This window comes from Otolemur garnettii, unplaced genomic scaffold, assembly GCF_000181295.1.
Source record: "Otolemur garnettii isolate 467f Iridium unplaced genomic scaffold, OtoGar3 scaffold00030, whole genome shotgun sequence".
Lineage (NCBI taxonomy): Eukaryota > Metazoa > Chordata > Mammalia > Primates > Galagidae > Otolemur > Otolemur garnettii.
Genome location: NW_003852425.1, coordinates 8,856,668 through 8,884,079, shown reverse-complemented (window position 1 = coordinate 8,884,079; position 27,412 = coordinate 8,856,668). Strand labels below are relative to the sequence as shown.

The window sequence follows — 27,412 nt, the reverse complement described above, 5'->3', positions numbered from 1 at the left end:
ATGTCAATTTGTTCAAAACAAAGTCAATTATCGCTTTAAATCAAGGTTCGCGTCTAGAAGCTTAAAACAAGTACGTCAGGGTTCTTTCCTGAAAGCCTTCCGAATCCTGGGCGTCCGGTAGGGAAGAAGGGACACAGAAGAACCCATGGAAGGCTCTGTCAGATCTAGGAAGACAGACTCAGCCCTAAAAGCCCATGGAGCTAATAAAAACAGGTAGTAGGGGGACTCTCTACACAGATCCTCTCAACTGTTTCATGTTTTAGGTGTTCCGATTTTGAACGAAATCGCTGGGGTTTCAATACCCTGAGGCATTGAGAAATACTAGGAAAAATACGGCAGGAAACTAGTCTCTTTGAAGCCTTAGAAAAGTAAAACACTTAATTCTGAACTCCAGGAGGGCAGTTTTTTCTAATGTGCGCGGGTTTCTTTCTCGCCGGCCGTTCACTTGAACGTTTTAATGCTTGCTCTCGAGGCCCAGACCTCTCAATAATTTTAACCAAAACGCAAAGTGCAGAAGACGAAATTAGGGGGAATGTTACTAACACCTCACTAATCTCTACTAGCTCCTTCGGAGCTGGCGAGGCAGCAGCCCTGCGAGATAAGAATGAGGTGCGGGGCGTCCGCGTGCGGCGGCGCCTTCCCGCAGCCCCTTCAGCCGGGCCGCAGCCTCGCGCAGTCAGCTCCCTCCACGGCCAACTCCAAGGGCGGACCCCCGCATGTACTTGACTTCTCCCTACACCAATGCCCCTTCCGAAATCTCTTCGGGGCCCTGCACCCACTTTGCCGTCTCCTTCCCTTCCTAACCATTCCAAAATTTGAAGGTCCGGCCCTAAACGCCCGCCGCGTCTCCGTAGCAACTGCGCCTATTCCCAGCGGCCGGAAGAGCCTGAGGTCCAGTGATCCAGTACTTCCGGGTTCCTAATGTGACTTCCGGTTGTCAGAATCTCCGCAGATTGGGCGGCGGCGGTAGAGCCGGGGGCTGCTGCGTGGCCCTAGGTCGCCGTGGCCCAGGTGCTGGTGGGCCCCAGGTGGGCTCGCGTCATCCTGTCCCGGCTGCGATGCATCCGCGGCGCCCGGACGGATTTGACGGCTTGGGCTACCGGGCTGGTGCCCGGGACGAGCCGGGCTTCGGCGGCCCTTTCCCTGCAAGGTCCTTTAGCTCTGGGTCAGATCTGGGCCACTGGGTGACGACTCCCCCCGACATCCCCGGCAGCCGCAACCTGCACTGGGGCGAGAAGAGCCCGCCCTACGGAGCGCCCTCCGCCAGCACCCCGTACGAAGGCCCCGCGGAGGAGCCCTTTCCCGGCGGCGGCGGCGGCGGCAGCGGCAGCGTGCAAGGGCCGAGTAGTGGTGAGGAAACAGGGGAGCAGGGCGGGGTGGGGTACAGAGCTACCGCTCGTGGCCTGCAGACCCCAGAATCCACGGGGAGAGTCCCGCCTCCGGTCCCTTCTCTGCCTATCGCGCGCCACACCCTCTGCCCTCCTTTCGTCCTCTGCCCGAGAAGCAGGCCTCCCTCTTCCTCACACCAACGTATGCTGCGGGATCGCCTCCAAAAAAGACATCTGCCTTAGCCACGGGGGTGCATAATAGATATTTTAGGTATTTTTGGAGTTTGCGTCCCTGGCCTGAATCAAGGAAGAAGGAGCCTGGATTATTTACTATTACCTAATTCATTTTAACAGCTGCATTTTCTAGATTGACTTGTAGTTTTGTGTTCTGGAAGGAGAAGCATAGGCAGATTTAGGTTTAGGTTCAGGTTCAGCCCTGCCACTCATAAACCGAAAGACGTTCTCAACTTCTGTGAGCCCTCAGTCTTCTCATCTTGAAGATGTGTAGACTGATAGGTTTTTTTGAACAAATAATAAAATGAAGTATGGGTAACGCCTGGGACAGCATGGGACACATAGTAGGCTAGAATAAATTAGTTTTCTACCTTTTACTTTTTAATCACAGGAGTTTTTATCTATCTGCTTTTTAGTTTCCCAATCTAGCAATTTTCGTCCCTGCAATTTTACTTTTGTCTTCCTCCTTAAGAATTAGAAACACTGATAAAATTTCAAGATAGGACTTTGGAGAAAAAACATAATTGTTCTCTATAGGTTGTTAGAAAAACCTGTGTGTTAATGGCAACACTGCATAATCTAGATATTTTCAATATCCTTTTTTATTCATCAAATGTAAATAAATAAAGGCTTCTGCTTTCCATTCTCTTGGAATTGTGAAGATAACAAATTGTTATGAAGTATATCATAGATAAGCATTTTATTCTAATTTCATCAATTTTGACTTGGAAATACAATATTTATTTCATTTGCATTAACTGGGAGGAATAGATTTTAATGATTATGTAGTGAGAAAATGGTTGATGATATATCATATTATACAATTAGGTTTTGACTCTTACCTGGTTTTCTTTGTATTGTGTCATTATGGTCCCAGAATAATACTGGAAAGGTTTTCTAAATTATAAATTAAGTAATTCAAAATGCATATATAGATACTACAGAGTTAACTTTCTTAAACAGTAAAGTTTATGTTTTTATCTTTTTAAAAGTTATTGCTTTGATGGTTGCAATGAGGAGGTGCTCATTAACAAAACCAGAGGTTTATTTTGCAGCCCTTAACAGGTGAGTATAAGTTTGCAAGAGAGATGTACACAGTTAACAGTATACCTTCCTAACACCTGCCAGAAAATGTCAGTGGCATTTTCTCTTTATATTTGGGAATTATCTATAATGCCAAGAATAGTTATACGTTTGTTAAGGGAGAACCACATAGTTTCCCCAGGAACATGCCCTTGTTCTGACTAAAACGGAATAGCGGGGGCATTGTTTCACTTGAAAGATGAGAAGAGTAAAAGAAAGAATTGTCCCTTGTGAATATTACAGTTAAAATTCTAGTTAATTAATGTCCAGTTCCCTGGGGCTGTAGTTTACCCACATGACTTTGGGTTTTTTAGTCGAGGAAAAAGGCTTTTCTCTTTTGACATATGCGTAGGAATGTTTTTGGATGTGAACTTTGTCAATAACACTACAGAGATGGTATCAGTAGTAGCACATTTGTATACATAACCTATTCCTGTTAATTAAATAGTTACTCTCAAGCTATTTAAAACTTGAGGAAATGGGGAAGAAGGACGTTCTATTTACCCATTTTGGTTACTCTAAGTATTCTTTAAAATTAAATCAACCATCAATAACGGGCGATAACTAGTTTTACAGAACAGGAGGTATAGTTGTTGGTGTAAGTATCAGTCAGGGCTATCTGTAAAAAAAGTGTTTTATTTGATTGTAATCAGTGAATACTTAAAAACTGGAAGATTTACATGAAAAATGAGATTTTGAAAAATCACAGCTTAAAAACCCTTGACCCATAGTCCCACAGGACAACGGTGAATTGGAACAAAAGAGCAGTTACCCTTTAAGAGATCTACCTTGCGACTTGCCACAAGCCCCAGAAGAGTCCTTCATTCATTTAAGTGATTTCTCTGAGCCCTATCAGAATTGACCTTGACTTTGAGGTTTAGCTGTATAGCATATTAATAAAAGAAGATAACTTTTTTGTTTTTGTAGTAATCCTAAATATTGGTTATGAGTAATCTTTTTCCTTTTATTTTAGAACAGTTGAATAGATTTGCTGGATTTGGCATTGGACTTGCAAGGTAATGTTTTATCTAAATTTTTTTTAAGTATTTATTTAGAATTTTTTTCTATTCATTTATAATATAAAGTAATTAGTATTTCTTCTTTATGTTGTTTCTTTGAAACAGCAGGTTAAATATGGAATAATAATTTGCAGGAAAAAATGCTCATTATTTTAAAATCTATAACTCGATGTTTTTTCTGGAAGGGGTAGAGACTAGTCATCCATTTTATAAACACAAAGTAATTTTGTAATGAGTATTATAAAAACTTCCATGGGTCTATCCAAAGAATAAAATCCAATATAATCTTCCCTCCTTCTCCAGCAAAAATAGTAATTGTACATTGAACCTTCTGTCTAAACATTTGAATACTAACAAGATATTTAGTAGCATAGAGTTTAGATTTTGCTTATAATCAGTGTCTGGTTGTCAGCATTATATATGTATTTTTTATTTTTAAAGATCATTTTGTTTAAGAAAAGCCTTTAGTCTTGATTATTGTGATCATAGTGAATACCAGTTTCAAATGCATTGGAATTGGATAAGACTTAAATTTCATGCCAGAATGACCATTATCTTTTAAATATTTGAACCCAAGAGAAAGGCCTTATTTGCATAGTTAAACCTAAAGATGTTAATGTCAATATAAGTCAAATCAGTTCCCCATTCTACTTTCTGCTAGCTAGTTTTGTGAGCCTCACTATTTATATGTAAAGCTTTTGTTCATTGATAGAATGTTAATATATATGAATGTGCATACACCTACATGTACATGTCACTCTTGGAGTATAAACTTATAGCTGTAATAATTTTGTGGGAGTATTCTCAAAAGAAATATTTAATACGTAAAGTAGTAGCCAATTAACATGGTCATCAAAAATCTTATGTAAGATATATCAAAACCAAAATTTTTAGAATGGAGTTCATGAAGAAAACATGACTCTGGTGATAGAAACTGTGTACATAGGGCATTTACTGAAAGAAGCAGAAATTCAGTGACGTGATAATACTATTTAATAGGTATGTCACTTCCCACATCAAGCATACAGAGAAGTAGTTTCATGTTTATACTATAGATATTACTATTATGTATTGTTTCCCTTTACTAGTTTACAGATTTAAATTGTTTTGGTTTTTTCTTATATTGAATTTGTGTTCGGTGGAATCATTTGCAATCATATCTAGACATTTTAAATAATTCATTTTTTTTAAATATAGAGAACATAAAATAATGCATGATGTTTCAGGTAGAAATAATTTCAGATGCATATATGTTATAAATTAAATTTGTCTCTGTAAAGACAGATATATATGCATAAATTATTTTTATATAGTCTCTTTACAGAAAATGTACTGGCCCATCCTTGCATTGTTCTACGCCGCCAATGTCAGGTAAATGTAATTTCTGTGACCTTCTGAAACAATTATAATAACCTTGATTTGAAGTGCAGAACTCAGATAAATGACACAAAGCCATGTGACCATTATTCTGTGTGAGACGTTCCACAATCTTTATCAGTTCTCATACTTTTTGGTCTCAAATCTTCCTTAAATCTTAAGATTATTGACATTACCAATCTACTTTGGTTTATGTGGGTCGTCTCTGTTGATATCTACCATGTCAGAAATTAAAATTCAGAAAATTTGAATATATCTATGCAATTCATTAAAATAAACTCATTAGATAGGAAGATAAATAACATCTTTATGAAAAATGACTGTTTTACATTTTTGTAAATGTGTTTAATGTCGGGCATTCTAGGAGGCAACCAGATTCTTAGATGTGCTTCTGCAGGCATTCGGTTGCAATGTGTTGTTTTGAAAGAAACAAAGGCCAGCCGTATACACCCACATACTTGAAAACAGGAGTATTTTATGTCTTTTCCAGATAATTGGGGGTTTTATTCTTTGGAATTACACCAAAACTCACTAAGTGGTAGTTCCTTAAAGGTTATTTATAATGTTAAATCTGAAAGTACATTAATGAACTTTTTATACTTTGTCCATTAATTTATACTGCATTTTGAATGGATATGTTTACCCACTGTGCATTGGTTATTCATAATATATTGATTAACTGAATATAGATCTGCCAGATGTGAAGTCTTTTTTTATAAAATATATATACATGTATGTTTATTAAAAACACTACTAATCTCACTAGAAAAGTTTTTTAAGTATTGGAAGTTTTTGATGGTGATTATAGATTTTCCAAAATTCTGATTTGTACTTGAAAACTCAAATTTATCATTGACAGCTTTTTTAAATCAGTAAGTTCACTTTGTTTATTTTTAAGAATATGTCAGTTCCAAGTGTGAATAGCTTATAGTCTATCAGTGAGTTTCTCAAGCAAAAATGGTGAAAAACTAGGCTAGATTAGCTTACAAGCCCATCATACAAGTGCTTTCTTCCTATTCCTCTTATTTCTGTAATACACAGGATATTTATTAGGTGGTGTATACTCAAAGAGGTCATGGCTTAAAAGATTAATATTGTTTGTTTTTTTGGGTTTTTTTGGCCGGGGCTGGGTTTGAACCCGCCATCTCTGGCGTATGAGGCCTGCGCCCTACTCCTTTGAGCCACAGGCACTGCCCCAAGATTAATAATTTTTACTGCTTCTTCAAGGATGTTCCTACATGGAAGGTTGCTTTTTTCCTTCTTATACATAAGTAGGGTGGAAAATAAAATTAGCATAAAAATATAGGTTGATGCCACTCCCTTGATTTGTGCTAAAGAGCTAGTGTTTTTACCCACTGTTGCTTTTGTGCCATTAGTAAAAGTATCAGCATAATCAAAAAAAGCATTTGATGCCTTAGTATAATTAAGAAAATAATTTGGATTTTGTTGATCTCATGAAAGGGTAATGGGGCCTTTGGCTTTCAGTGGACCTGACCCTGTGGCAAGCTCTGCTATAATATATAATAAACCTACCTTTGTTGCAATGTAATTGTTCCCATATTTGTTTGCTGTTAAAGAGTTCAAAACAGTATAAATTATTACAGCTTACTCTGTTTACACTTAGCATCAAAAAATAAGTACGGGCTCGGTGCCTGTGGCTCAAGCGGCTAAGGCGCTAGCCACATACACCTAAGGTGGCAGGTTCGAATCCCCAGCCCAGGCCCGCCAAACAACAATGATGGCTGCAACCAAAAAATGGCCAGGCATTATGGCGGGTGCCTGTAGTCCCATCTACTTGGGAGGCTGAGGCAGGAGACTCGCTTGAGCCCAGGAGTTGGAGGTTGCTGTGAGCGTGATGCCATGGCACTACCCAGGGGGATAGCTTGAGGCTCCATCTCAAAAAAAAAAATAATAAGTATGTAAGGAGAAATAGCATTGACAGTATACATGCCTCAGAACAGTGTATTTCAGATATATATTTTGCATTGTAATAATATTACATTGTGATCCAGTCTGTGTGTGTATATGTAACAAATGTATTATTTTAAAATGTCCTATGAAAATACCATTAGAATGTGTGATCATTCTAATTTTTTATGATCAAAACATGTTGTTTTGATCTTCCTCAATTGATTTCATAATTTAACAACAAATTTCAATCTATAGTTTGAAAATGCTTGGCTAAAATGATTTTAGGAGATAAAATTCAGTTGTTTAAGGCAACACAAATATCAAACAAGATCCTCTTTTCTATATAATCTACATTACTATATATATTATGCATTGGACTTCAGATTATATTTATATAGCCATATATACTGTACTTTGAATAGATTACTTTAAACACTTTCAAGAGTAATTTTTCTTATGTATGATTTATATGGACTTTAGAATTGAGTGTTTGTTTATGGCATAATTCCACTATATGTCTTTCATAGCCTTGTTCTTTATTGACAAAGCAATAACAAAAAAAGTCATGAAGTACCTTTTTTACAGGTTAATTACCATGCTCGGCATTATCATCTCACTCCATTTACAGTCATCAATATCATGTACAGCTTCAACAAAACTCAGGTAAGAATTAGTCTATAGATTCCATTAAAGGTGTATATAATATGTGTCATTCGGACTTAGTAGTCATTAAAGCAAGAATAATTTTAATTTGGTTAATAGAAATATCTTAATGGTTGTAGTAAAAGTAATGTAGCATTTGGATTACATTTACAAACATTTGATTACATTTACATTACATTTGGATGACGTTTGGATTCTTCCAAAATTGCACTTAATTAATTTAGAAAAACTTTAGAGAACTGTGCTAAGCTCCAAGAACACAGCAGTAGGTAGGATCCTATCTCTGCTATCAAGAGGCTCATAGTTTAGTCAGGAAGGCCAAACCTTAAAAGAGAAGATTGTGGTGCAGCAAGGTAAATAAATATATTGTTAGAAGGATAAAATGCTATCAGAGATAGAAAAGAGGTACTTTATCAAAGTTGAGAAAAGGGAATGGCTAGGAAAAATTCTGGGGAAAGGGATACCAGAGTTTTGTACTGAGTGTCATGAAGTCTACCTCTTCATGATGAGGGTAGAGAAAGGTTTTTAAAGTAGATGTGCAAAGACAGAAGAGAAGGAGAAATTATAACGTTTTGGAATAGATTGAAAACAGTGCAATGAGAGTTGGAGCAGGGGTTGAAGAGTAAGAGAAAGATGAAAAAGTACCCTGAGAAGTAAGCAGGTTCCAGGTCAAAAAGTGGCTTCAAAAAAACGGCACACCCTTGCTCTTGAAAGCTGCAACAGTACCACTGAAGATGTTTCAGTAGTGAGCAAAGGATCTTCAACAAACTTGGATTGTTTCATAAATATCCAACATGTACATAGTTGAATACACTAATTTCACTTCTAGGAACTTATGCCACATAAATGAGCACATGTATATGTGACAGTATATATGCAAGGTTGTCATTTGGCATCATATATAATATATTGGAAACAAAGTCCATCAAGAGAATTCCAGTAAATTAATTATGGCATATTTATATGGTAAAACACCATGTAGCCTTTAAAAATAAGGTTTATGTTGTGTTTACAGATACAGAATTATTAACTGTACACACACACACATGCAGACATACTTGTATATATCTATGGATGGTCTCTGGAGAACAAATAAGAAACTGCTGCTAGGGGACTGGGATGCAAGGAGACAGACTTCACATAATCCCCTGTTGCTTTTCTTTTTATTTGTCCTTGTGTTTGTATTATTTATTAAAACAGAAGAAGAATTAGTTGCCTTTTTTTATTTGTCCTTGTCTTTGTGTTATTTATTAAAAACAGAAGAATGGGAATAGCACATGGTATTGTGGAAAGGAGCAAGATCAGAGACAAATTAGTCAAATTTATATAAAGTAATGGTGTAAGGATGGAGAAAAGAGTATGGATTTGTGTGATACTGAGGGAGTAGAATTTATAGAACTTGATGAATTATAGGAAGAATGAGAGAAAAGTGTTCTCTAGGTAGATGATTTGAACATTAGGATGATAAAGTTGCAATCAAGGAAGATGGGAAATACAGTAGAGAAGCAAAGAATTGCTGGGGTGTGAGTAGATATGATCAGTTTAAGTTAGGGATAGGTAAGTTTTAAGATACCTGTGTGAAAAGGTTGAATATATAAGTATTAGGGTTATTTGACAAGTTAAACTATCCTTGGGGATATTTAATTAATTGGAGTGTTCATCTTGGTCTAAACATAAGCCACCTAACAAACTTTAAAATAATGATAGGAAATTAGTTTAGTTGTTGTGTACTAAGATTTCTATTAAAATAATGCTTTATTAGAAAATATTGGTAAACATTCAGTATCAAGTATTATTTAAGAACTGGTATGTTAGGCTAGCATGGTGGCTTACAACTGTAAATTGTAGCACTCTGGGAGACTGAAGCAGGTAAATTGCCTGAGCTCACGGGTCTGAGACCAGCATGCACTAGAGCAAGACCAAGACCCCATCTCTAAAAATAGCTCAGTATTGTGACAGGTGCCTGTAGTCCCAGCTACTTGGGAGGCTGAGGCAAGAGAATTGCTTAAGCCCAAGAGTTTGAGGTTACTGTGAGCTATGATGCCACGGCACTCTACCAGGGGTAACAAAGTAAGACTGTGTCTCAAAAATATAAAAGAACTGTTATGTTTTATATTTTGATATTAACAAAAATAACTCTAAATTTTGTTCATTTTAGGGACCAAGAGCCCTATGGAAAGGAATGGGAAGTACATTTATTGTCCAGGGAGTCACACTTGGAGCAGAAGGCATAATTAGTGAATTCACACCTTTGCCAAGGTACCTTCATGGTGTTTCTTCAATATTAGTTTCATATTAAGTTTTAATAAAATGCAATAGTTTCTAGAAACGCTTTGAATCTGAAAACTTGTCTTAAGTAGCTAAGAAAGGAAACAGAGGTTAGAATTAATTAATCACATCTTATTGAATTAGTATGTGATAAAGAAATTTCTTCTTGGTCTAGCATCTGTAGAGATGTCCAGCCACTGGCAGCTAAAGAATAAGTAAGAGTATGAAAGCAATTCCTGTTCTTCACAGCACTCAGTCTGGTGAAGACGTGTGTGAGCTAGTGACAGTACATGGGTGACTTGTGCTATAATTAACCCCCATCAGAGTTCAAGGGGCACTTTGGCTGGAGTTAAAATAACTGAAATCTGAGCTAGGTCTTGAATTATGAATAAGAATTGACTTGGCAGAAAAGGCACTCTTTCCAAGAGGTACCATCATGCCCAGTGTTGTGGAGTTGGTCTAATAAAAACAAGTTTCTTAGACTTGCAGTATTGGGTATGTATGAAGCGAACTGTTAGGAAAAGAAGCTATGGTGTTAAACTGCGATTGTACCTTTGTAAGGAAGGGATCGTGCCGTTGTGAAGTTAGAGGAGTCTAAGGTTTCCTTTTGGTTTCCTTTTTTAATGTAAAGGTATTCTAATCAAGGATATTCTCAAGTGGTAGTGTAAAAAGAAAATTGACTGGTGTGGGCAGACTTGTGGAGAGTAATCTAGGCCATATTGAGAAGGTTCTGAACTATGGAACAGAACACAAAGGGATGAGCTGGGTAGGCATTTCTGAAGTAGAATCGATGGTATCTGGTGTTAGAAGGAGAATGAGTGGTCAGCAGTAACTGAGAATTTTAGATTGAAAAATGTTACCCCAAATGGGGAATTCATAAAGAAGTAGAGAAAAAGGGCAGCACTGGTGGCTCAAAGGAGTAGGGTGCCGGCCCCATATGCCAGAAGTGGCAGGTTCAAACCCAGCCCCTGCCAAGAACCACACACAAAAAAAAAAAGTAGAGAAAAAGGTAAGAAATTTAACTTTGAATAAATGAAGTTTGAGGAGCTTCTGGCAAGAAATGTAGGGGGTCATATCTAATATGGGGTTGGAACTATGGAGGAGTGTCTTAGAGAAAATTTGTAGCAGAGGTGTAGCTTTCAGCATTGTGGCATAAAAGTAGCATCTAATGCATTATAATGGAAGAAACTACCTCAGAAGAAAATGTACATTAAGTGACATAAAGTGAACCAAGAACAGACTCCTGCATCTGCTCTGTGTGCATGAGTACCATACATGTACATGTGTGCTGGGGCAGGTGATTGAGGGAAGGAGGCAGAGACTCCTGCATCTGCTCTGTGTGCATGAGTACCATACATGTACATGTGTGCTGGGGCAGGTGATTGAGGGAAGGAGGTAGAGACTCCTGCAGCTCCTGCATCTGCTCTGTGTGTGCATGAGTACCATACATGTACATGTGTGCTGGGACAGGTGACTGAGGGAAGGAGGCAGAGACTCCTGCAGCTCCTGCATCTGCTCTGTGTGTGCATGAGTACCATACATGTACATGTGTGCTGGGACAGGTGATTGAGGGAAGGAGGTAGAGACTCCTGCAGACTCCTGCATCTGCTCCGTGTGTGCATGAGTACCATACATGTACATGTGTGCTGGGACAGGTGATTGAGGGAAGGAGGCAGAGACTCCTGCATCTGCTCTGTGTGTGCATGAGTACCATTCATGTACATGTGTGCTGGGGCAGGTGATTGAGGGAAGGAGGTAGAGACTCCTGCATCTGCTCCGTGTGTGCATGAGTGCCATACATGTACATGTGTGCTGAGACAGGTGATTGAGGGAAGGAGGCAGAGGTGCCCTCAGAACAAATTGAAAATAGCGGTAAGATATAACATAGCAAAGATGGAAGATTAGAATTGTGGATAAATTGGTATAGAGAGGTGAAGTGAAATTAGAGAAATCTCCTGAGTCTCTGTAAAACAGGGTGTGATTTTATTTGGTAGGATAAGCTTGCAGTTGTAGTATAAAAGCATGAGAGAAATGATACACATTTGGGACACACAGTGATGGCTGGCTAGCAAGGGAATCCTACAGAGAACATACCAAAAGAATGCTAATAGATAAGATCAGAAATCATAGCTTTTTTTAGGTGCTGTTTGGCATTACTCTGTGATTTTCTTTATTAGCACTGCATTTTTGTGTATCAGCCTATGCATAATGTTAAAGGTTTTTAATGGTTTGTTGATCTAAACTTAGCTGCTGGCAGGGTAAATTTTTTGGATTGTTGAGGAAGCAAGGTATCCACTAGTGGATCACATATAATTAATCTTGGGGTTTAGTCTTTATAGGGAAGGCAGAGAAGGCAAGAGAAACTGAGAACAAGATTTTTTCCAACGTGATTGCTATCTTTTATTTCATTTTTTTAAATTAATGTACATAGCTGTGTACATTGATGCAATTATGGGGTGCAGTGTGCTTGTCTTTTTTTTTTTTTTCTTTTTGCCCAGGGCTGGGTTTGAACCCATCACCTCCAGCATATGGGACTGGTGTCCTACCCTTCTGAGCCACAGGCACCGCCAAAGGTGCTTGTTTTATATACAATTTGAAATACTTTCATCAAACTGGTTAACATAGCCTTCACTGCATTTTCTTAGTTTTTGTATTAAAATATTTATATTCTACTCTTAGTAGATTTAACATGTACCCTTGTAAAATGCACCATAGGTGTGGTCCCACCAATTACCCTCCCTCAACCCATCCTCTCCCCTCCCCTCTCCTCCCTCATCCCTTTCCCCATATTCTTGGGCTATAATTGGGTTATAGCTTTTCAATTGGGTACAAATTGGTTTCATAGTAGGGCTGAGTACATTGGATACTTCTTCCATTCTTGAGATACCTTGCTAAGAAGAATATGTTCTAGCTGTGTCCATGTAAACATAAAAGAGGTAAAGTCTCCATTTATTTTAAGGCTGCATCATATTCCATGGTATACATATACCACAATTTATTAATCCAGTCATGGGTCGATGGGCACTTGGACTTCTTCCATGACTTAGCAATTATGAATTGGACTGCAGTAAACATTCTGGTGCAAATATCTTTGTTATAAAGTGATTTTTGGTCCTCTGGATATATACGTAATAGGGGAATTGAAGGATCGAATGGCAGGTCTATTTCTAGATCCCTAAGTGATCTCCAAACATCTTTCCAAAAGAAACATATTAGTTTGCATTCCCACCAGCAGTGCAGAAGGGTTCCCTTTTCTCCACATCCACGCCAACATCTATAGTTTCTGGATTTTGTGATGTGGTCTAATCTTACTGGAGTTAGATGATATCTCAAAGTGGTTTTGATTTGCATTTCTCTGATGATTAAGGATGATGAGCATTTTTTCATGTGTCTATAGGCCATGCGCCTGTCTTCTTCAAAGAAGTTTCTCTTCTAGTCCCTTACCCACACTGAGATGGGATCACTTGTTCTTTTATTGCTAATACGTTTGAGTTTTATGTGAATTCTGGTTATTAAACCTTTGTCAGAGACATAACCTGCAAATATCTTCTCCCATTCTAGGGATTGTCTGCTTGCTTTACTTACTGTGTTCTTGGCTGTGCAGAAGCTTTTTAGTTTGATCAGATCCCAGGAATGTATTTTTGGTGTTGCTTCAATTGCCCCTTTGGGGTGGGGGGTCCTCCTGATAAAATACTCTCCCAGGCTGATTTCTTCAAGTGTTTTCCCTGTACTTTCTTCTAGTATTTTTATAGTTCCCTGTATTAAGTATAAATCTTTAGTCCAGTGAGAGTCTATCTTAGTTAATGGTGAAAAGTGTGGGTCCAGTTTCAGTCTTCTACAGGTTGCCAGCCCGTTCACCCAGCACCATTTGTTAAATAGGGAGTCTTCTCCCCACTGAATGTTTTTAATTGGCTTATCAAAGATCAAATGACAGTAGGTAGCTGTGTTCATCTCTTGGTTCTCTATTCTGTTCCGTACATCTAACTCTCTGTTTTTGCACCAGTACCATGCTATTTTGATCACTATTGATTTATAGTATAATCTGAGGTCTGGTAGCATGATACCTCCTGATTTGTTTTTATTTCTGAGTAATGTCTTGGCTATTCAAGGTTTTTTCTGATTCCATATAAAACAAGGTATTATTTTTTTGAGGTCTTTAAAGTATGACAGTGGTGCTTTAATAGGAATTACATTAAAATTGTGTGTTCCTTTGGGAAGTATGGACATTTTAACAATGTTGATTCTTCCCAGCCATGAGCATGGTATGTTTTTCCATTTGTTAACATCTTCAGCTATTTCTTTTCTTAAGAGTTTCATAGTTCTCTTAGAGAACTTTTACGTCCTTTGTTAGGTAAACACCCAAATATTTCATCTCCTTTGGCACGACTGTGAAAGGAATAGAGTCCTTGACTTTTTTTTCAGCTTGACTATTGTTGGTATATTTAAAGGCTACAGATTTGTGAGTATTGATTTTGTAACCTGAAACATTGCTGTATTCCTTTATCACTTCTAAGAGTTTTGTAGTTGAATCTCTGGGGTTTTCCAGGTACACAATCATATCATCTGTGAAGAGTGACAGTTTGATCTCCTCTGACCCTATATGGATACCCTTGATTGCCTTTTCTTGCCTGATTGTGATGGCTAAGACTTCCATTACAATGTTAAAAAGCAGTGGAGACAATGGGCAACCTTGCCTCATTCCTGATCTGAGTGGAACTGATTTCAATTTAACTCCATTCAATACGATATTGGCTGTGGGTTTGCTGTAGATGGCCTCTATCAGTTTAAGAAATGTCCCTTCTGTACTGATTTTCTTAAGTGTTCTGATAATGAAAGGATGCTGGATATTATCAGAAGATTTTTCCACATCAATTGAGAGAGTCATATGGTCTTTGTTTTTTATTTTGTTTATGTGATGAATTATATTTATAGATTTACATATGTTGAATCAGCCTTGAGAGACCCTGGGATAAAACCAGTTTGGTCATGGTGCATAATTTGTTTGATTTGTTGCTGGATTCTGTTTGCTAGGATCTTATTGAATATTTTTCCATCAATATTCATTAGAGATATTGGTCTATAATTTTCTTGTTGGGTCTTTTCCTGGTTTGAGGATCAAGGTGATGTTTGCTTGATAGGATGTGTTGAGTAGTATTGCTTCTTTTTCTATATTTTGGAAAAGGTTGAGTATTATAGGTACTAGTTCCTCTTTAAAGGTTTCGTAAAATTCTGATATGAAGCCTTCTGGTCCCGGACTTTTCTTTTTGGGGAAATTTTGTATGATGCTATTTCAGAACTTGGTATAGGCTGTTAAACATTTCCACTTCATTCTGGCTAAGTCTAGGGAGGTGGCATGCTTCCAAATATTGGCCTGTTTCCTTCAAATTTTGATTAGAGTTTCTTGTAATATTCATTAAGGATTTTTTGAATTTCTGAGGAGTCTGTTGTTATTTCATCTTTGTCATTTCTGATTGATGAAATTAGAAGTTTTACTTTTTTATTCCTGGTTAGGTTAGCCAAAGGTATTGACCTTTTCAAAACACCAACTTTTTGATTTATTGATCTGTTGCATAATCCTTTTGTTTTCAATTTCATTTAATTCTGCTCTAATTTTGGTTCTTTCTTTTCTTCTGCTGGGTTTGGGGTTGGAATGTTCTTCTTTTTCAAGTTGCATGAGATGTCCCATTAAGTTGTTAACTTTCTCTCTTTCTGTTCTTTTGAGGAAGGCTTGCAATGCTATAAATTTCCCTCTTAGGACTGCCTTTGTGGTATCCCAGAGGTTCTGGTAATTTGTGTCTTCATTATCATTTTGTTCCAAAAATTTGGTAATTTACTTTAGATCTCATCTATGACCTAACTATCATTCATCATAAGTTCATTTAATTTCCACATTTTTGTATGAGTATTGAGATTCCTATTGTTACTAAGTTCAGCTTTTATTCCATGATGGTCTGAGCAGATATAAGGAATAATTTCTATTCTTTTAAATTTGCTGAGGTTAGACTTGTGACCTTAGATGTGATCAATTTTGGAATATGTTCCATGGGCTGATGAAAAGAATGTGTATTCAGTTTTGTTAGGACGGAATGTTCTGTAGATGTCTGTTAAATCCAGTTGTTGAATGGTTAAGTTTAAGTCTAAGATTTATTTGCTTAGTTTCTTATTGGAGGATCTATCCAACACTGCCATAGGGGTGTTAAAATCTCTGACTATTATGGTGCTGGAGGAAATCAAGTTGCTCATGTCTGTTAGAGTCTCTCTAATAAATCGAGGCACATTCTGATTGGGTACATAAATGTTAATAATTGAAATCTCATCATATTGAGTGTTACCCTTAAAAATATGCAAATATGAAGTGACCATCCATATATTTCCTTACTTTTGTTGGTTTAAAGTCTATTGTATCTGTGAATAAAATTGCAACACCTGCTTTTTTCTGATTTCCATTTGCCTGAAATATAGATGACCATCTCTTCACTCTGAGTCTAAATTTATCTTTTCAGGTAAGATGAGATCTTGTATGCAGCCACTAGATAGCAGGGGTCTACTGGCAACTCAAGTATGACTCGCTCTTGTGCTGCATGGAGTCAGAAGGTCCCACCCAGCAAATGAATTAGTCAAAGAAGGTTGATGTCTCCTTCCCCACCTTGCACCTCTATCATACCCAGTCACTGATAACCCCGCAGGGCTGTTCCCTCCATGAGCAGATGCACCAGGGATTTGCACCTGCCTGAGTCACTGGAAAATCTATATCTCCTCAGCCAGGCTGCCACACTTTGCTACCAGCCAGCAGTGGGAGCTGAAGCCTAACTACCTCAGGTACTTAATGGAGGCTGGGGAGTTTCACTCAGTTCCAGCCCCACCCCTGATTGATGTTGCTGTCACTTATATTCTTGCGGGTCAGGCACTATTTGAGTTCACAGAAACTGAGACTCTGCCCCACCCTATGCTGCTGCCACTGTGACAGTTCTCACGGAGCTGTCATCTCTGTCATGTCTGTCTCGGCGGCAGTCTGTGTTGGGGCAGGCTTGCTTAGAACTCACAAACAGCTCTCAGTTCCTGCCCTTCTCTGGGCTGATGCTTCTGCCATGGCTGCTTTTGTCCCAGCTATACTCCACTGGGGGCTGGTTGATTTTGGGCTCACAAAAGCAGCAATTCTGACTCAGCCCCACCCTGGGAGTATGCTGCCCCTGCATGTGTGTTGATTCTATTCTCCATCTCCACTGCACCTCTCCTGGGGAACTTATCGCCTCAGGCATACCCATTGCTTACAGGGCCTGTGTTTCCATCCTGGATCTGTTCTGCCCATAGCTGCCACCAGAGCAGAGGCCTGACTCCCTCTGCTTGCTAAGAGAGGCAAGAAGTATTTCTCTGAAACATCACCAGGGGTGTGAGCCTTATCATTCCCACTGCTGCGCTGCACCGTAGGGCACTGTCTCTCCCTTTCCCGTATGGCTCCCTCACTCCACAGTCCCCACTTTACATCCATGTCGCCCATTCAACACAGACTTATAACAGCCCACACCCTGTCCACACCTCTCTAGAAAATGCCCAAGAATCTGAACTCCATGGGGGACAAGCTTCTAGACCACAGGGTGAGAGTGGAGGGGAGTGCCAGGAGTTCAGAACTGCAGGTAGCGTATATGTTCAATTTTATGTCTGGCAGGAGAGTGACATGGCACACTAGTGGGTCCTCTCTGGGGAAGGAGTTCCAGTTTTTAGAGGGTCTCCCCTGTGGGATAAAATAGGAGGAGATCTGAACTCTGCTCACTTGATTGTAGAAAGTATACTGCGAGCCATTCTCCTGGGGGCAGGGACGGGAGTTTTCTAAAACTCTTGGCGATGGATTTTATACCTATTGTTTGTTTCCTTGGGCTTTCAGCTTGCCTCAGCAGGGGTGCTGTGCACACTTCAGTCTTCTCTCTTGGGTCAGCTCCAGACTATCAGCTTACTTGTTAAACTTCTGTCCTTTAGCTCTCATTTTGGATGGGAGCCTCTGGGGAAAGCTGGCTTTAGTCAGACATCTTGCTTCCTCCCACAACATGATTGCTTTCAAAGGGCATCATAGTGTTCTTCATCATCATCATCATCTAGCACTCTGGAAGGCGAGGCAGAAAAATCCCTTGAGCTGAGGAGTTGGAGACCAGCCTGAGCAAGAGGAAGACCTCAACTCTGCTACAAATAGAAAAATTAGCCAAGCATTATGGCAGGCAACTGTAATCTCAGCTACTCAGGAGGCTGGGGCAAGAGGATCACTTGAGCCCCAGAGTTTGAAGTTGCTGTGAGCTAGGCTGTTGCTGTCACTCTAGCCTTGGGCAATAGAATGAGACTGGCCTCAAGAAAAAGCAGGACATCATAGTCTTGAAGTCCCTTTAATATAGCTTTGCCAAAAGGTTAGAAACAAAACAAAGATTAGAAAGATTTGGCCAAATAAAGTTTTTCATTTCTTTCTTAAAAATGTGAATTTCTGTGTACACTTTTATCCACCCTATTGCTTTTATATCAATGGATAAGATGAAAAGTTAGTACTAACAAATATTCTTGAAGTTCTCTAACATGTTCTGTTACAGTTTAACAAAATGTACAGTTGTCCCTCTGTGTCCATGGGAGACTGGTTCAAGGACCCCCGTGGATACCAGAATCTATAGGTGTTCAAGTCCCTTACATAAAATGGGGTAGTGTTTGCAAATGACCTGAACACACCTGTATACTTTTAAGTACCTCTAGATTATTTAGAAGACCTCACAGAACATAAATGCTATGTAACACTTAGCATTTAACAGCTAGAACTGTTAAACAGAAAGGAAATCTGTATTTAAGTAAGATTTCATTGTGTTTAAAATAACATGTATTTAAAGTAAGTGAATTAACAGAAATTGTAAGGAGATAACCAAAGATGTTTACATTGGAACAACCACAAATGTGGGGTGAGTCAAAACAGAATATAAACTGCAGGAACACGGGCTAGTGGAGCACAGGGGCAGAGAGAGCTGCAAAGAGGGAGAACGCGAGTGCCTGATGGCTGTGGAAACATCACAGAAGGCGTCGACTTGCATGTTCATGGAGTTTAGTGATGATGCAGGTTATTAAGGACCTTGGCAAGAGTTGTTTTCATAGGATAATGGGGTAGCAGCCAATTTGGAGTGGGGTTCAGGTGGCGTAAGGACTTGGAAAGAGCAAGTTTAGAAAGTTGGCTCTGAAGAAAGGTAGAAAGAGGTGGAGAGGTAAATGGAAGGTGAGGGGCTTGGGTTAGTAAAGACTGCTGAGATGTAGTTAGTTTAGAATGTTACTGATTTTTGTGTCTTGATTATGCATAGGAATATGTATTTTTAATCTGTTAAAATGCAAAATAGAGTGCTTTGAGAAAAGTAAGATATTCTAATAAATGTTCTTAATTTTGTTGCTCATTTGCAAGGACAGTTTTTGCTTAAAATAATTTAAATAAAAAGAAAAAAATAATAATTTAAATAGGGCAGTACTGTGGCTCAAAAGGAGTAGGGTGCCGACCCCATATACCAGATGGTGGTGGGTTCAAAACCCAGCCCCAGCCAAAAAAATAATAATAATAATTTAAATATATTCACATATATTTGGTATCTGATAATTAAATATAAAAAGGTTAATCACACGTAAGATTTTATACTTAACCTCTTTCTGAAGCATTGAAATGTGCTAAGTTAAATTTCTAGAACTGACAGTTTTTACCCATTTTATAAAGCAGTAGAGAACAGATACAAGGAAGAGTCTCAAAAAGATTTTTTTTTAAAAACTTGGTTCTAGGCTCGGCGCCTATAGCTCAACCGGCTAAGGCGCCAGCCACGTACACCTAAGGTGGCGGGTTCAAATCCCCAGCCCGGACCCGCCAAAACAACAATGACGGCTGCAACCAAAACATAGCCGGGCGTTGTGGCGGGCGCCTGTGGTCCCAGCTACTTGGGAGGCGGAGGCAGGAGACTCGCTTGAGCCCAGGAGTTGGAGGTTGCTGTGAGCTGTAATGCCACGACACTCTGCCCAGGGGGACAGCTTGGGGCCCTGTCTCAAAAAAAAAAAAAAAAAAAAAAAAAAACTTGGTTCTAAATCTTCCTTTTTCCTCTTTGATCTTAATGATCTTTAAGAATTGGTAGTGGTCCAGTCCTTACAGAAATACAGGTCACAGACTCCTGTGTCTGTAGTGATTATGACAATTTTATGCTTAAAATAAGTGTCCAAATAACCTGTGGTAGTATTTTCTGAGGCCAGGAGTAATAACAGCACCAAGATGATTTACAAAGCAAATAGAATGTTTTGTTTTACAGTCATAAGTAACTGTAAGATGAGAGGCCTAATGTGCTTTTACATTTTCAACTTAAGTATTGAATACCATTTCAGCTACGTTTTCTGTGCTATTAATCAGAATTTGACCTAGAAGACTCTCTAATGTCTTAGGAATCAGGGGTTTGAGCGTTCTGTTGTCTAAAAAGTCTCTTCCAACATTTCAATTTCTTAGTAATTTGCATACTACCCCTACTGTAGTTGTACAGAATTTGCTTTTAGGACACTTACCTTATTTTAATTTTCTTTGCCTTTTAACATAAAAATATACTTATTCCTTTATATCCTTTTGTTTTCCATATTTACCCGTTTCAAACAAAACATTGTTCACGGTTCCTGCTATAGTCATGATGAAACGAAAGCCAGTTCCGTAGGGGGGAGCGGTGGAAGTCTCATCTGTATTCTGCTTCCTTTTCTGTTTTGTTTCTTTTTTCCCTTCTCTATTCCCTACACCTTTTCTTTTTTTTAAATCTTCTTATTTTTCTTTTATTCTCCATATGTAGTCTTCTCTCCTTTTTGAATTTCTCTTGGTAGAGCTTTCTTCCTTTTTTCCCCCTTTTGTTCTACTTCAGCTGCCTCTCTTTGTTTTTGTTTTTCCCTGATTTCCAAAGATAACCTAAACAGCAGAAGGCACAGTTCCAGACTGTGGTTCCAGACCTGGCATTTTGCCTCTTCCTTTGAACATAGCCCTGTGATCTTTCCAACCCTCCTTTTTTCTCATCAGTGAAACGAATGCTGTGATACGTGCTCTGCTTATCAAACAGGATCGTTTCTCGCAGCCAGTGAGATGAGAGGCAGCGAGCACAGCCCTACGTCAGAGAGACAGGGTTTAGCACCCAGTTCCACACTAGCTATTTGTGTGGCTTTGCGTTAAGTTATGAACCCTCCTCTCTGATCCTGTTTCCTCATCTACGAAATGAGGATAATAGAGTCACTGTGAACATTAGAAATAATTCATGCAAAGCACTGGGACAGGGCCTGGCATATAGTAGGAGCTTAAAAAAATAATAGAATATGATAGTTGTCATAAAATTAATGTCATTGTGATAGGTAAAGGCACTTTGAAAATAAGGTACTACCCAAGTGTAAGGGGTCATTTTGCATTATAGTTTCTTAATGTTTGTGTTTTTAAATTCTCATTCTTACACGTAGTCTTCGTAAAGGCTTTTACTTCCTGGCCTGATCCCAGTTTCCCTTTCCTTTCCCCATCCATTCTCTTTTGTAAAACCTATTGTTTTAATATTTCTTCCTTTTATTTTTCATCATTTATCTTTATAGACAGCGGTAGCTCCTTCTCTGTCAACCTTTTTTGTTAGCACATATAAAACACCTTGTATGTTTTATTTCTCCCATAGATTAAAAATATTACAAACTTTTTTTGAAAATTGGACTACTTCTAAATGTTAATAACATGGCTTTTTGTATTATTTAAATTTGTGCTTTAGAGAGATTTTACACAAATGGAATCCTAAACAAATAGGAGAACATCTTCTACTCAAATCGTAAGTATCAGAAATAGCATTTTTATTGGAAATTTTTATTAATTTTTATAGTGGTAGACCTGGAGAAGACATTTTATTAAATATGGAAATTAGAGCAGTGAAATATTTGTGGGACTGGACCTTCAAAGGACAAGTAATAAAGAGTTTGGGATTAAATCCTGAAACATATGTCATCTTTAAAATAAGTCTTACTAGCTTGAAAAGCTGGAATCACAGCCTAATGCTTTTGTGTGGTCTTAGGAAGGTAGTAAAAATCTTCAATTTATTTAACCCAAATCTCCAAGAAAATTATATTATTTTGTTATTGATCACAGATAGAAATTTATTTGAGCAGTAACGAGTAAACCCCCCAAACCTTAATTCCATTAAAATATAACCCTAAAGGTGCTTAGTGAGTTTACAAGAGTAACCCATTTTTGTAGATTAGAATTTTATTCTTCACTTTTTAATTTTTTTTTTTTTAAAGATTGTGAATTGGAAATCCCCCAGCTTGCTGGCTCCCTCAGTGGGACATTCTAGCACATTATTACTTAGTGATGCCCATTCACCTTGAAAATCTACTTGCCAGGACCTGGCCCCTAAGGGTTAGGTAAGTCCCACCTTGATACTATTGTAAATAACAATATTTTGCAGGCTGGCAAAGTTGCAATGTTACTATATCTAAATATAGGTGATAGAAAACAACTTTGCAAAGCTGTGCAATATTGATTTTTAATAATAATAGGGGACTTCACTCACCATTAAAGGCTGGCTTAGTTCTGCTGGATGGGAAATCTGGGAATAATCATAATAGAATAATAGCAGAAAGGTATACTTACGCGAATATCACTAAAAAGGCAAGCTATAGAATGGATCCCTTATCCTGAGTTTTAAGTATTAGATTTATAATTGCATTAGCTATATGCAGGTAGATGTACAATGAATCATAAATGGGCCTGCTTTTCATCAGTTTAAAGTGAAATTTCTTTTCTTTACAGTCTGTCCTTGTTATTAATATTTGATTTCATTTCTGTTGATTTCCTATGATAAAGATCTCTGAAGTTTGTATCTTTAGATTATGTATTAGTAATTGAAAACCTTAAAAAAAAATCTAAGTTGATTATTTAAAAAACTTAGTGTAAGCAACTTGTTTCAGTATTCTGATAAATTTGTTTTAATTTCTACAGCCTAACTTACATAGTGGCAATGCCGTTTTATTCAGCAAGTCTAATTGAAACGGTACAGGTGAGCTATATTTTTTTTATCACTTTTTTAGTTAAAATTATTATTTTGAACATTTAATATATTGTATATGTCTGTTCAGCAGAAAATCTTAAGACAGTATCTTTAAAATGTTTCCTTCAGAGATACCACATACATCATACATTGTTTGTGTGTATATTTCCATTACGCACTTAGATCAGGCTTTTAATTTTTTATTTTTATTCTTTTTGTAGGCAACTATATGCTTCATTCAGATATCTCAGAACCAAGCCTATGACCTACTCTGAATGCACAGAATCTAATTAACTTTTTAAGGCCCTTATGTATAATTCAGATGGTTTTATCTTGTCAAGAACAGCAATTACCTGAGCATATTATACACGATAGAAAATCATTTTAACAGGGAGCAGGTTATCCCATAGGCAGTTTACTGACATTCTGTATACATACGCCTTTTAATGAACACGTGAAACAATGGTGTGGTAAGTACTACCAAGCTAAAGCAATTTCCTCCTAGCATTTTAAATTTTGTTTGCTTGTTTTACTATTTGTGACCACATGGTGGTGCTTCAAGTACATTGAATTACATGTCTTACCCTTCCTACACTTAAAAATGCAAGGTAAGAGTACTTATCTGGGGAATTGTACATCTGTCCTCACTTTAACATCACGTCTTCCACCACACTTCAGTGCCCTTTCTCTGCAAAACCCCCACCAGATCAGCCTTCCCTCTTCTAATTATTCTTTTCCACTCTAGTTTCTTTTTGGGCTCCATCATTAATCTTTGATATTTTGTTGTCATTGTTGTTTTTAGATCTTACTGCGTTTGACCTTATGTTAATACATTATATAACCCTTGTATGATGCTATAGAATTTATAGATTCACCAGTCAATAAGATATCCTCAATTTAAAGACAAGGAAAAATATAGCGGAAAAATAGTTACTTAAAGAAAAGCAACTTAAATAGCATGATTTATTGGGAGAAAACCAGTTTTAGCTTAGGGCAGAACCATACCAGAGTCACGTTTCTCTGCTTTCATTAGATCAGTGGCTTTGGATAAATTTCTTAACCTTTGTAATTGTCTTAATTTTATCTTCTATAGAATGAGAATAGTGTTTTAATAACTGAGCTGTACAAATTAAAATGAGTTACTAATGGAAGTGCCCAGCTCACTGTGGTAGAGTTTTTCTTTTTTTTTCTCCCAGTATCTACCCTGTGTTCCCTGCTGCAGGTTTTGCCTGCTGAATCTCTCCTTTGGATTCCTCTTGTCTCCTTTTCCAGAACTCTTTCTGCCTTCTTAGATTTCTGTTCTCTTGAATGTCATCTTTTTCCAGCCACATCTTTACTATACCGTACCTTTACTGCAGCGCCTCTTCTGTTACACCTTCAGCCTCAGTCCTTCCCCCTGTTTTTTGTCCAGTGCTCACTATCATGAAGGGACTCACTAACTCACTTGAATCATGTTAACCCTGATTTTATGTAAACTAAATCTTCACTTCAAACTCAGCTTATAAAAATAACCTTGTCTTATCCTGCTGAAAATGAGCCTCCTCTTTCTATTAATGACACTTTCACTCTAAAAACTCAAAACTTTAAATTCTGTTTTAGGAAAGTTTTTGATATTTTTATTTATTTCATCCTTCATAGCTAATCTGACATCATGCCTTCTTAGTGCTGACTTCAACAAGTATCTAAGATGTGTCTTTTTCTCTTCACCGTCCTTATCCCTTATCACATACCCAGCTTATTACAATATTTTCTTTCTTCCTGCTTCACACTCAGTGATTCTTTGCCCTTGTGGAAAGCTCAGATCTCTTTGAGAACGTTGTTTTCCTTGGAAAATACACATTTGTTGCACTTGTGTACATAGATCTCCCAAAGATCATCTACTGACATCCTTGAATATGAACTTCCTAGTATCTGTTTCTACATTAAGAATCCTTATTCTTGTTCCTGCATTTTAAAAGTTCATCCTACATACTCAATACAAGATTGGTGTCCTTAAGTTGCAATACTATGTCCTTTTGCTTATTAAGATACGTATTGACTCATATTCCCTAATGTGAATCTGAGACTTCTCAGCATAGTATTAAATCAAGGTTTTGATGACTTCACTTTACCTTGTTAGCGTATCCACGTTAACTCCTAAACATTTATTTTTAGATTTATCAAATAAGTCATTGCTGCAACCAAAGTAGCTGTCTCTTTTCACCTCTGTAATCTGATGTCACAAACTTTTTTATTCATATCCCCAAAATTGTAAAACGGTAGACATTACAGGTGATAATGAGATTAAATAACATTTATTGATTACCTACTGGGTGCTAGACCTTTTATATTTAGTAGAACAACTCTAGTCGTGTGTTTTATGAGATTTCATTTGGGGGAAAAGAAAATCTAATGCCTAGATAACAGTTGGAGTCTGAAGACCATTGTTGTTTTCCTTCTTTAGTCAGTAAATTAGGATGTAGAAAAAAACCTGCAAAGAGTCCTTTCATGTGTCAAAATAAGAAAATGTTAAGATTTACTTATGTCGTCCTTTTTATTTCAGAGTGAGATAATTCGAGATAACGCTGGCATTTTGGAATGTATTAAAGAAGGAATTGGAAGAGTGATAGGCATGGGAGTGCCTCATAGCAAACGGCTTCTTCCGCTTCTTTCCTTGGTCTTCCCCACGGTGCTTCATGGAGTTCTTCATTACATCATTAGTTCAGTCATTCAGAAGTTTGTCCTACTAATTCTAAAGAGAAAGACTTACAATAGCCACCTACCTGAGAGCACTAGTCCTGTGCAGAGTATGCTGAATGCTTATTTTCCAGAACTTATTGCTAACTTTGCCGCCAGTCTTTGTTCTGATGTTATCCTTTACCCATTGGAAACAGTTTTGCACCGCCTTCACATTCAAGGAACACGCACAATAATTGATAATACAGACCTTGGCTATGAAGTACTTCCAATTAACACCCAGTATGAGGGAATGAGAGACTGTATCAACACCATAAGGCAGGAAGAAGGAGTGCTTGGATTTTATAAAGGGTTTGGTGCTGTTATCATACAGTACACACTGCATGCAGCTGTGTTGCAGATTACCAAAATTATTTACTCTACACTTCTTCAAAATAGCATTTGAGATTTATGTTCCATCACTGGTTAGTTCAGAAGACATAATCTGGATGATTTGCTATGAAATTATGAGAGATTAAAAGTGAAATACTGGGGGAAAAAATGGATTGGAAAGTAAAGTTGGTTTCAAAACAAATGAGGAAAAAAAAATCCATGCTGATTATCTTGACTTCCTTTTTTTTTTTTTTTTAAAGGCATCGGTGTGTATTTTGGGTCAAAATACTTCCAAGTTTGAAAACGCAATAAAAATAACACTTAAATATATTAAATCCTAGTTAGTGTAGCACTCATGGTGAAGTAAAAATGATCCTGGGCAGAAGCAAAACCTAATTATCAAATATAAAACAAAATTTCATCGAGCTGAATCTATCCCGTCTGACCTTAACATTTGTTATGTGTTATTTGACCTTGTAGACTGATGTTTGCATGTTGGCCTTAATACAGCATAGTATCCTTAATACAATCTGGAGGTTTTACTTTTAAAGAAATAAATTATATCATCATTGAAAAAGACTGAGAGGATGAAATTTGGAAATCTGTAAGAGGAGGTGAAGGGTTTTAAATTGTGTTGTCCCTATGTAACTATTTCAATGGCTGTATATATGTATTTTATAAAGCCATTTGTGCAGGCACATATGACTTGTAATTTCCTCCATCCCTACAAGTTGTCTACATTTAGGTCAGCTTACTGCATAAAATTAAGTCGTGTACTTCCTGCTTGAACATCAAAATACAACATCAAAAGCCAAGTACCCAAATGATATAAGTCAAATATAGCATACTTGTCCATATCCAAACCCAGGATTTCAGTGCCAGAAATTTAAAAATCTGTCATGTTTATGAAGTTTGGTTTGCTTAGTTAGGAGTATGAGTTGTCAGGCTACTTTGAGAGCCATTCTTTGAGAGAATATAAAACAATCATGAGAACTATTACTGTTTCCACATATATAAATTGTGTACTTAAGAAACTCATTTGCCTTTCATTTCTGAATGACTTGTCTTAGAGGAAACAAAATTAAAATTCACCTGGGAATTTGTGCCTCTTGCCTACTACTGTATAGTCGTCATTAAATAATGGGTTCGGTTTTGTTTTCTTTCAGAGTTTTCTTAAAAGTGTTCTTCTCTCAACTGGATATATTACACATAAAGGGAAAAGCAAGTTTTTCTTATCAGCTTGTGTTTACATTTGTTTGGATGAATACTGAAGAAAAAATACAAACCTTAAAGGAAACTTGTCTGTGTGTTTCGTGGATGAGGGGGGAAAGCACATTTCAATATATAAGTTTAAAAAAAATTATTGTTCACTTTAATCAAAAAATTATATTCCCTAAGTTTAATTTGATGGGATAAGCTCTTCATGTAGTAAAATGGCATGTGTTTGATCCAC

General features: G+C 37.6%; 1 protein-coding gene across 1 annotated transcript; it reads left to right on the top strand.

Moving 5' to 3' along the window:
* Positions 1 to 932: 932 nt before the first annotated feature.
* SLC25A46 (solute carrier family 25 member 46) lies at positions 933 to 27,058 on the top strand. The gene is made up of 8 exons (XM_003788923.3): positions 933 to 1,350; positions 3,619 to 3,661; positions 4,978 to 5,035; positions 7,538 to 7,615; positions 9,774 to 9,874; positions 21,640 to 21,696; positions 22,863 to 22,920; positions 25,454 to 27,058. The coding sequence occupies exons 1-8, from the start codon at positions 1,059 to 1,061 to the stop codon at positions 26,030 to 26,032; spliced, it is 1,266 nt and encodes a 421-aa protein (XP_003788971.1). The 5' UTR covers positions 933 to 1,058; the 3' UTR covers positions 26,033 to 27,058.
* The last annotated feature ends 354 nt before the right edge of the window (positions 27,059 to 27,412 follow it).